The 12314-nt window shown below is 42.1% G+C and overlaps 1 protein-coding gene across 1 annotated transcript in view; it reads left to right on the forward strand.

Moving 5' to 3' along the window:
* Positions 1-12314, forward strand: part of LOC124179942 (maltase 1-like) — a 139644-nt gene that overhangs the window by 98318 nt on the left and 29012 nt on the right. The window contains exons 5-6 of the mRNA XM_046564827.1: positions 184-386; positions 486-681. Coding sequence (XP_046420783.1) covers positions 184-386; positions 486-681 — 399 coding nt within the window. The remainder of the gene's footprint in view (positions 1-183; positions 387-485; positions 682-12314) is intronic.

Below are 12314 nucleotides of genomic sequence, written 5' to 3' on the forward strand. Positions count from 1 at the left end.
GCTAGTTGCGTCCACATGGAATTCCTGATATATACGTATATTTGTATTGAAAAAGGCGGTTTTCGTCAGCCTGCCCCAGGCACCCCAAGAGCTAGGCACGGTGCTGTTGAGAGCTATGAGTTTTCAAGTAATTTGAAACATATCTCAACTGGCAAGTTTAAATAATGAAATTTTGTGTTACAGGACATTCTTGATTTCTGGTTAGATAAAGGAGTAGATGGTTTCTACATAAATGGGGTCCCTTACTTGCTCGAGGACGAAGATCTGACTGATAATCCCACAGGTTCTTTAATCCATACCTTTGGTCTTGCTGATAACGTCGGCCTGCTCTCTAAATTCCGAGAACGCATAGATACGTGGGTGTTACGTAACGACAACATCACAAAGCACGTGACACATTTTCCCGTTTTCATCAGTATTATATTTTTCATTCTACTGAAAATATGTCTCTTCAAATCTGACATTTTACTTTTTTGCACTACTAGATTCGTGGTAGCGGAAGGTTTTGAAAACGTTGAAAACCTAATGGCGTATTATGGCAATGATACAAATAAAGGTATTGCGCCAGTGAACATTGAGTTTATTCAAATCCTGACCAGTACTAGCAACGCCTCTTATATCAAGAGTACGATTGATGAATGGATATCGGCACTTCCATCAAACCAAACCTCTAACTGGAAGGTAACATAATTAGCAAACTATTTTTGTGGATTTATAGAGACAGATTGCGCAGTCTGTGCACCGAGCCGTGTGAGAAAGAGAGAGAAAGAGAGGGAGAGGGAGAATAAGAGGGAGAGGGAGAGGGAGAGGGAGAGGGAGAGGGAGAGGGAGAGGGAGAGGGAGAGGGAGAGGGAGAGGGAGAGGGAGAGGGAGAGGGAGATGGAGAGGGAGAGGGAGAGGGAGATGGAGAGGGAGAGGGAGATAGAGAGGGAGAGGGAGATGGAGAGGGAGAGGGAGAGGGAGAGGGAGAGGGAGAGGGAGAGGGAGAGGGAGAGGGAGAGGGAGAGGGAGAGGGAGAGGAAGGGAGGGAGAGGGAGGGAGGGAGGGAGAGAGAGCGACAGAGAGGGAGAGAGAGAGAGAGAGAGAGAGAGAGAGAACTAATAGCTACTGCAGAAAAGGGGCTTAACATCTTTGCTACGCGCGTGACTTATTACCCTTTCTCACGCTTGAGCCTATCGAACAGGTGATTGTACAACTGCTTGAAACTGGTTTGCTGGTACTCTGGCACAGTCCTGAAGCTTATTCCACATTTCAGCGCTCCAGATACAAAACGAGTCTCTCAAATAATTAAGACTAGCCTTAGGAATAAGATCAAGACACGAGCCGCGCTTCATACCAGGCCGATCAGGGGCCCTGATCTTAGACCTACTCACGAGATAGGATAGTAGGCCCACCCGTAAGTCCGACGCGAGGAGGGAGAAAGTTAGATACTCTATCCTATAAACGTAGGGCAGGAGGTTCAGCTTCATGTACGAAAGGGAAATGTGATTGCTTTTACGGACGCCCATCACAAACCGTATGGCAGCATTCATACTTCTACCGAGCTTCGTTACAAGTTCACCTGAAAGTGAACCATATAATCCTGCACTGTAGTCAAAATAAGGCAGTATGAATGCTTTAACCAGAGTGAGCTTACACGAAAGCGTTAAGGACCGCCGGCATCGGCAAACACGATAGAGGGAAGCTGTACACTTTTTTGTGATTGTCCTGCATTCAGTTCTAAAACTTAACGTCGAGTCAAGTGTAACATCCAGGATCTTCAACGTTTCAGTGACATGCACAAGAGTGTTGTTCAGGAAGATGTCAGGTGCAATGTCGGAGGAAAGCCTTTTGATGAGGCTGCCCGAGCCAAACTAGATTGCATCGGTTTGGGAGGGGGGGCGGGGCATAAAACGGGGTGAGGGATAAATGAAGCAGTAAATAGAGATAAAATACATTAATAAGAAAATAACAAAAAACTTGGAACATAAATAGATTAATAATTGAATGAATATACTGATGCATAGATGGGTTAATGGATGGATAGATGGACGCAAATAAATAAAAAAAAGTGAACATAGAAAGAGAATAGATAAAAGTAACAATAAGATCAGTTAAGGCAGAGGAAAATGATTGAACTGAATGTGAACAGGAGTACAATTTAACAATATCAACAACAAAAATTGAAACCCAAGTTAAAAAGAATATAAAGATATTATGAAAATTGTCAAAATTAAATAAGGTGAAACAAAAATGAGCAATAAATAAAAATAAAATTAATAAACACATAAACAAAAGAGCAAGTTGGAAAATAAATGGAGAAGTGAAAAATTAAATAGACAAAACCAAGTCGAGATAGAAAAAAGTAGGTCAAAGTAACAATAAGATCAATTAAGTAAATAAATAAACGAACGTAACCAGGGCCAAAATCATCTCTTGAGATAGCAGAGGGAACGCATAAAGTAGGAGCAATAAATACGATAAATATAATAACATGAAGGTATACAACTACTGTAGAAAATTAAATCTTTGCTGTTCTAGATTTAAGTAATACGTGAAAACCTTCGCGTTGAATGTCAAGTTGAACCTGTCATTGTCAACAATACCCGATGAAAGCGAATTTCATAAGTAGCAGGTTGTAACTATAAAGGACTTTTGAGGACTAAAACAGTACGGCAAAGAAGAATCCAAAGCCTAACAGTAGTCCCCAGATTAGCAATAATACGTTGCGATCGCACCTCAGCTGGTTGAAACATATCATCCAGATAAGCTGGTCTACCAGAGCGTAAAATAGTAAAAATATAAAAGCCGGTTAAGAATAACATCCTATTTCGCTGATTTAGTCAACCTACCTTAAGGCGATATCCTGTAACGTGCTCATTCCTCGTAACACCTGAGACAAATCTAATACAGGTGTTAATAAGTTGTTGAAGCCTAATATCGAGTACACCGGTGAGGTTATTACAGACTACTGAACAATAGTCGTGATGAGGAAATATGAGAGCTGTTATCAACCACAAGAATTCAATATGAAAAAGCTCATAGCCTGATAGAAAGGGGGTACCAGATTGCCCTTTGGCTAGAACTTTGGCGATATCGTCAGCAACACAAAGGTTTAACCAGGTATGTGAGTGCGTAATGTGATGAGTCGCACCATACGGGAGAACATGAAGGCCATCAGAATGAAAAATACTCAAGAGTTGACGGGAGTCAAACGAGTCAGAGTTAAGGTGAGCGTTTAAATCTCCTACAATGAAAAGATTCTTGTACGCCTGAGCTAGTTTCATAGAAGCATCCTCAAACTCTGATGAAAAAATAAATTTTTGGGGCCCGATAGATGACCGCAAAGCCAAGTTCAGAAGCTTTGGGTACGATAATCTCCAGAATTAGATATTCAGGCTTATGGCAATAGAGATTAGGCGTGGGTAAAATTAACCGCGCACTTACACTTTTAATCACATATACCACAACCTTACCTCTGGCCTTTCCAAATCTATTATTCCGAAAAGGATATAATCTTGAATTCCAACAACTTCATCAGGAACACCATCATGAAGGAAATATTCAGAAACTGCTACAGCATGGTAAAATTGTCAGAAAAGTAACAGAGAAATTTATCAAAATGTGGAACAAGCGATTGAACATTCGCATGACAGATCGTTAAGCAGTCAGAGTCTCGAACAAATGCATTGAGTCAAGTAGCTAGAGTAACAGATAGCGTTCTTAATACTGACAGCAAGAAACCACCAACGCTAGGCGCAGATGTGGGCTCCAATGCTGAGGCAGGACTGCAACTCTGATTATACAAATCTCGATTCAGTTGCGCGCGTCACAAAGGAGCAAGGAGCTGAGTATCAGACAGATCCACAAGAGTACGTATACGCAATGGCCTCGCTCCTTTACTCTCCTTAATATACATATACAGTACCCCTCCCGGCCGCCCCAAACATATTTAAAGCGATGTTGGCAAGCATTCAGTCAAGCCTGATAGCATGCTCTTAACCACCTCAGCGCGTTCTTCAAGAGTTTGATAGTGGGCACCCAACGCAGCATTAGAACGCGTCCGCTCGTCAATCTTTGATAGCAGCTGCAATGTAACTAAAGCAACACCATCAAGCTTTTATTCAGAGTAAGCAAGCATCTTTTCAACATCGTTGAAATCCTCAAGTCTTTCGAGGATACTTTTTCCGCTTCTAAAATTGAATGGTATTTATTAGCTAGTGAGACAATTGAAACAGGCGGACCGCCAAAAACACGTTCTCTACCCAGTCCTTGATATACACCGGAACCGGACAGATTGGTAACCAAGGTAACTGAGGTAGCTGAAATACCTGACTCCTACATAGCCTGCCCTGGAGAACAAGGGCTGCAAACAGTACACGTAAACTGAAATGCACCGGGTGTAAGTTCTGATAAAAAACCCAGATGCTTTTTTAACATGGTTCGTATAAAAAACTTTGCATAAACACCCTGACAGCCAATGTTTGATTCCAACAGAAAGCCGCTGCCAAGACCACAACGTTACGTAATAGTAAAATGAGTATAGGTAGATGTTTAAGCGAGTTGGATATTATTAGAGCAGCTGAGGTAATAACAATATGAACACCATCACACCAACAGTACTATGTTTATACGGAATGTGCCAACAAACACAAAAAAGACTAGCTCACACGACCATCATAAATGGCAAACGCTCTAGCGGCCAAAAACTCAACTGAGACACTTAAAGCATTTGGCAGTTACAGAATAGCATCTCAAAATAATAATTGAAACACACACATCAGAGCTATTAGGAATAAACTGTGGTCAAAGCAGCAAAAGGTACAATGATACTCCGAAGAGAACTCCTTACAGGACAAAACCTAATAAAAGCGTCAAAAAACACACGATAACCTCGCCCCTGGGGTGAACACAACCACTCTCACATGGAGAAAGAGAGAGAGAGAGTTCAGAGTTCAGAGTTTATTTAATAAAAGCTAAGAATCCAGGAGTCTCAGGACTAAAGTTCCCGTATAGCCTACGCTTTATTCGAAAAATATACATCAAGGTGATTATTTACATATGCTAGTAAATATATTCTACACTTATTGTATTGCGTTGTACAAAGGCATGAGATGAATAGTATTAATAATAGTACTGAAAGTAATTTAATTCATAACATATAAGGAAAACAAAACAGAAATAGAAAAACAAGAAGAAGAGTAACAAAAAAGAAATGAATGATAGTTGACCTGTAAGGGGGTTTGATATCTTTGTCACGCATATGACTTATTAACCTTTTTCACGCTCGAGCTTATCGAACAGGTGCTCGTACAGATGCTGCTTAAAGCAAGGTCGCTGGTACAATTTTCTGACGCAGACCGCAAACAGATATGAAAAACGAGTCTCTTAAATAATTAAGACTTGCTTTAGGAATTAAGAGATCAAGAAACGGGGCGCGCTTCGTACCAGGCCGATCTTGGGATCTGAACTTGGACCTATATATCACGAGATAGGATGGTTCGCCAATACGTGAAATGGACGCGAGTAAAGAGAGAGTTAGATACTCTATCCTATAAGCGTATGTCAGCATTCATACTTCTACCGAGCTTCGTTACAAGCTCCTCTGAAAGTCAACCATATAGTCCTAAACGTAGTCAAAATAAGACAGTATGAGTGCTCTAACCAGAGTGAGCTCACACGAAAGCATTAAGGACTGCCCAGGCTGCGCGAATCCATAATTAAGTCCACGTTGAGTCAAATGACAGTGCCATACGGGGTGTCATCTAACAATTTCAAGCATCAACTGTCAGGTTATTTTCGCATCAGGTATTGCTTCACGCAACTACGATGATGAAATATCCAGCATTCATTACAAACACTCAAATCGTAACCAATTCCAAGCTGACAACTCATACACTTCGTTACTAGCATAATATTTTTAATAGACGGCATAGAGATGAAGCAAGAGATCACAGCAGTCAGGCAGCATACACAGGGAAGCTCGTAGGTACTAGGAGCATCATGGGATTATAGTAGGCCATCTATTATTCTCACACACAATATCCACTCACACTATGAGTCAGAGCTAAGCCGTAATTGAAATAGCACTTAAACGTATTGTAACGTTCTTTGACGTTACGGAAATAAATATGGATCCGCGAGTTTAATTATCAAGTCAAGTCAAAAGAGCGTGAATAAAATGTTGTGAAAAAGCTTCAATTGCGTAATATGTGTTTCTCGTTTAAAGTCTGAAACAAGACTGTTTTTACAATAATGTTGGTTGACGCAGCAACCTTATTCTTTTGAAAGACATAAGAGGTTTATATACGTCTTTTATCTATGATAACTACTACATCATTAAAAAGGGGGCTAAACGGGTGATTTCACCCTTTGTAACAGTACGTTTAAAGCTAGAACGGTTGAAACAAGAAACCAACAGAATACGAAGACATACAAGCATGAAAACTCGTGACAGATAACACACGCGTAAATCTATCAAGATGCGTTGACGAATGGCGCAGTAATAGTCTTACAGTTTGCCGTGATGCCGAGAAGTGACGAAAGAATAATCGCAAGGAATATCCACACAGGGCAGTCAGTAACACAGAAATCAGGGCATATGAACATGCTCTACCCACTGTTATACTTTTAATAACAATTCAGTTACAGTTCAGGTAAAATTTTATCAAAAACGCGGAGCCTCCCAGAACCCGTTAACTGTTAAGCATTACCATCCAGAGAAGGGGAGAGAGAGAGAAAGAGATAGGTAGATAGATAGATATGTGTGTTTATTATGCATTAGACTAACAAGGCCTTGAGGCAAGCCGAAATACAAAAGAAGTGAATACATGGATACAAATATTATACATGCATAAGGTAGTAACAGAATTGTGTGATTAAATTGGGTTACAATTAGGGTACAGTAAAAACGTATAGACTTGAACACTAAATGATTGCAATGTATGATTTTCATACGGGCCTAGTCCACTGGGAAATGCATTTCAACATAACAAGGAAATTCAAATGAAAATGACTTAATATGTAACAAAGAATGCTATAAATGGATAATACACAGAATAATAATAAAAATAAGGACAATATGGATAAAATAAGAACAGTTTACATGAAAGTTGTAATTATAACCTGGATCTGATTCCCGTGTGGGAGCTAGCCTCCGCTGTTAAAAGATAATCAAAAAACTATCAATATACGGGGAATTTTTTATAGATAACGGCAGACTATTCCAGAAATAAACCGCGGATACAGCGAAAGAGTTTTGATACACAGCCGTTCTGGCAGGAGAAACGACTAGTGGCGGGCCCCGATCTGCAGCTACTAACCTAGAAGACGGAGGTCACTTCAGGGCATACTTACCGCAAATACGAGGGCGAGGACGTTGCAATAAGTTGATATAAGACTGAGCCGAGAAAGTATAGCCGACGATCAACAACTGACAGCTACCGTAATCTAGTTTGATAAGATGTAATATGCACATCCCTTCTCAAGTTGAAAACGAATCTGACTGCGCAATTGACTAGTCGCTGAAGTTTGAGATTCAAATAACTTGTGGTATCGTGGTATGCTAAGCTGTAGTAGTCAATGTGAGGTAAAATTAATTCTCGGACAATCATGGCTTTCACACGAGGCGAAGGAACATCGCTGTGATGCTTGCGCCTGGGCAGTGTTGCATAAATTTTCTTAGCCACTTGTACCACATGCCGATTCCACGTAAGATCGGATGCTGTGTGGACCTCTAAATTACGAACCGAGTCAACATAGGGTACAGGCTGTTGATTAATGAGAATGGGTAGAAGATTTTGGCGCTTTAGTTGCTCAGTGTACAGAAAACTTGCCAAGACTATTGCTATAGTCCTTCTAACATTTAATTTCAGGTCATTTCTCAAGACCCAATCAGCAACGACCTGAGCGTCACAATTAGTTTTAGCAATTGCCTGAAGGATACCGCTGGGTGGGGCATGCAGATATATTTGCAAGTCTGCTGCGAAAAGAACATGTCCGGCGTGCCTCAATCCCGAGCCAATGTCATTGACGAATATGAGAAAAGTAGGGATCCGAGAACAGAGCCTTGAGGCACTCTAGACAAGTTGGTTAGGAAATTGGAGGGCTCACCTGAAACACCTTGCATTGCCTGCGTTCTACCAGTTAAGCACGAGTGGAACCATGTGATCGCATTGTTTGAAAAACCATAACCTTTGAGCTTGGACAGGAGTAACCTATGGTGTATATTATCGAATGCCTTACTGAAATCAAAAAGCAATAGAATAGTCGTGCACCTGTTATTAATGATTTTTCTGACATCATCGGGCACTTCAAGCACAGTTGTCCACGTATGATGCTTGCGGAGGCCAGCCTGAGCTGGGTCCGAGATATTGGCATTCTCAAGGTAGTCGGTGACTTGGATCGATACCACTCTTTCAAAGACTTTGGCAAGATGACAGAAATTAGCTATTGGTAAAGTATCAGATTCAATGGTGGATAGATAGGAATTGCTGAGTGGGACAACGTACGCGGTTTTCCACATAGTCGGAAAGGAGCTGGCTAGTATAGAGGTGTTGAAGAGGGCAGTGATAGGTGGTGACAATTTAGGTAACAATTCCCTGATGTAGACGAGTTTGATACAATCAGGGCTTTTCCCACGCGCCTGCACCAATTGAGATAAAGAGATGAAAGTACCTTGCAAACTTGATTGAGAAGAGGAATTGAGAATCAACGTTGGACTGTTGGACTTCTAGAATGTGAGACGGTTCAGCTAAGGAGCAGCTGGGATAAGTACTTGCCACTGAAGAATAATACCGATTGAGCTGGTCAACAGAGAAATGATGGAGCGGAGACGTTAATTTACTCTCGTCACCAAAAAGGCGTTTGAGTTCAGCCCAGATACTGAAAGGGTTTGAAAGATTAGTTAAACAGTCCTCAATGGATGCATTTTTGGCACCATTTATTTCGGACTTTATAGCACTACGTAAGGCCCGATAGTGGAAAAAAACACACTGGAATTTAAGCGTTTTGCCGACGCATACAAGTTATTTCGAGCCCAAATACGGGATTTGATTTCAGGCGTAAACCAACCAATGGGTGGCTTACCAATTTGCCTTGTGACTAATGGTGCCTGTGTCTTTAGCTGATCATGACCTGCAATGAAGGGCACTGAAGATTTGGCGCGAAACCGCAGACTGTCAGCAGAGTCAATGATTGCTACATCAAGCCACGTATCGGAATGAACGGTATGATGAGTATTGCCATGCGGAATGAGAAAAAGCGATTGCATTAATATAAGCTCCCGGAGGTAATTTGTCTCAAAACTATGTGTATTTATATTACAATTTAGGTCACCTGTTATAATAATATTTTTATAATCATGAGAGTGGCTTGTAAGTTTATTCAAAAAATTATCTAGCAAGATACCTTTTGCTCAGCGATAGATCGTGAAGAATAGAATTTTTCTACGCTGCGATTTAACTTCAACTATAAGAAATTTGAGGGAGTTAGAAAATAAGACGGGGATAGACTCCAGAATCTTACAGCTTAATGATTCATGAATGTATATTCCAACGCTTCCTCCAGTTTTCCAAATCTATCATTTTGCAGAAACCAATATCCACTGACAGCAATAGCTTCGTAGGGAATTTTAGCATTTTACCATGCCTCGGTAATTGCTATGATATGAAAAAAATGTATTGGCAAAAAATAGTCTTAGCTTGTTTATATGCCCTAAGAATGAGTTTAAATTGAAACTACCTATTCCGAGGACATGTTGAGCAGAACTTGTAGAGTTGATGGATACATCGGCGGCCGCAATACTTGGGATAGCTGTCGGTAGTAAGGCTGCAGGTGTTAGAAGGCTCAGATCCACTTCAGATTGAATTATTAAAGGTTTTGATGCCGTATCACGCTGAGCTACGATAGAGCCATTATGGACCCAGACATAACTGAACCCACACTCCCTGGCCCGCGCTCGCGCTTTAGCTAGCAGTTTGTTTAGTTCTGCGGATAGGCGTTCGTTAGCAAAAATTGGAGTACGAGGATGCTCCGCAGCGAGCCCAAGCTCGTCCGCGTAAATGTGGTCCCGGGTATGTTTAACGGATAGAATGCGATTTCCGCAGTTAACCGATTGCAATCGCACGAATATCAGGGGCGGTTTGATCGTAGCTCTGGTGCTTCTCATGCGATTAATTTCAGCGACCTCCGAGTTATGGACTGTGACCAATAGTAGATCCATAATAGTCCGGAATATGGCAGGTAGCTCTTCATTTGCCAATTTGGGAACATCCACTAGCACCAAATTACGACTCAAAGCAGTTCGTTCCAACGCCTTGACCTTATCTTCGAGCAGGGATAGCTCAGCGGCTTGAGCGTCTCGAGCCTCCGCGAGCTCATCAGCCCTTGCCGAGAGCAGCTGATTCTGGGTAAAAAGAGCGTCAACCTTGGCGGTGAGTTCAGCTAGGAGTTCCATCGTTGATCGAGACAGCGTGTTAAACAAAGCATAGAGAGCATCGACCGTGGCTGTTAAAGTCAGAAGCCCATCGATTTGACGATTCAATTGAGTCGAGCTAGCTTGAATCGCTGCAAGAATGGTGTCCATGCTGAACGATGGAGCGGGCAGCACTGGCTGTGCTGTTGTCTTGAAAGTTACCTACATCACATCCACAGAACAGTAAAGCATTGAAAGCAGAGGTAGTTCTAGCTGGAGCAGAGATAGTAGCATCGGTAGGAATAGCAGTCATAATCGAGGGAGCAGCAGTAGCAGAAGCGGTGGGAACGAGGAGCAAGATGGGGTTTGTAGCGATGGGAGGGAAAGAAGACTCATTGTCAGCAGAGGTAGCAGCCATGTTGGTATCGGTAGCAGCAGCTACCATAGCGGCGACAGGGACTGCGAGAGTAGAAGTGGCTGTACAGTACTTGCACCTTACAGCAGACCTATCGTTTGACTTAAGTACCTTGCTCATCTGAGCGCAGTTAAGGCGAAAATTGCAGACACATTTATAACAATAGACGGGAGCCTTCACTTCTCTTATGCATCCCTTGCATAATCTGGTGATCGGCAACAGTTGGATTTTAGCATGTCGTCTGATATATTTGTGGATGTATCGATAGGTCAAAGGCAGAGTAGCTCAGCTAAGCTCGGATTCAGTCGAGCGGAAAAGGGTACAGGTGCCAAACACACGGATTAGAGAGAGAGCGGAAAGACGCGCACGAACAGTTATTTTAACAGATCGATAACAGGGATTTATAAGTGCGAGGGTTCAAAGTCCACAATAACACTGGTGAAACCACGAGGATACTGTTGAGATACGCAAACGAGCAGTGCAGTGACAACCTAACGATTTGCCGTATTGCCGAACGAACAAGAAAATTTTGAAAAGAAACTCGCAAGCAACATTAACACAGAGCAGGCTAAAATACAGACCTTCGGGCACAAAGAAAAAACGGCATCCTTTATCCACTGGTCCACTTCTGATAATACATTCGGTGAGCAATTAAGCAAGCAGGTAGTTACAACACAGAGCCAGAGAGAGAGAGAGAGAGAGATGAATAGGCCACGAATCCCTTCATGTGTGCCCTTATAGAAAATGCAACCAACAATGTGCAATCGGCGGTCGCGCATGGTGAGCCAGCTGAGCTTTCGTCGGAAGTCAGATGTCTGCACAAACCGCGTTTGACGAACAACATAGCGCACACAATTGTTGAGCGCAACACAAATTTTCCTATCTAGGCCTTCAGAGAGGTAAGTGAACACTCATGCACAGTAGTCACTTATCGGTAGGAGAAGAAACGCCAACAGGCGCCTCTTTAGCGCAACATCCACGTCATACGTTGTCATCCTTAACCGATATAGAGTAGACGCGCTACGTTTACACACTTCAGTAATGTGTTCCATCCATGACAGTGTTCTATCTATTATAACCCCAAGATACGTAAAACTAGTTACAAATTCAATAGGATGACCCCCCCACACTGAGAGGAAGGAGCTGCGTTGCACAGACCGCGTTTACATATTTAGAGCTGCCAGTAACCATGGCTTTAGTTTTATCAACATTCAGTCTAAGACGGTTTCCTACACTACACAACTAGATACTTTCAATATCAGCATTAACCAAGACTAACGTTTCGTTCACTTTAGACGGCTAGCAACTGAGATATATCACAAGATCATCTGCGGAAAGTAGATGCCGACATCGCGAGAGGGGAGATCGTTTGTGAAAAGTGAAAATAGTAACGGTCCGAGAACACTGCCTTGCGGTACATCTGTCAGAAGAGGACGTAGCCGCGAGGTCGTACCACTAGAATCGCGAACCACTTGCATACGGTCAGATAGGTATGAGTTGAACCAC

Source organism: Neodiprion fabricii, chromosome 4 (assembly GCF_021155785.1).
Source record: "Neodiprion fabricii isolate iyNeoFabr1 chromosome 4, iyNeoFabr1.1, whole genome shotgun sequence".
Lineage (NCBI taxonomy): Eukaryota > Metazoa > Arthropoda > Insecta > Hymenoptera > Diprionidae > Neodiprion > Neodiprion fabricii.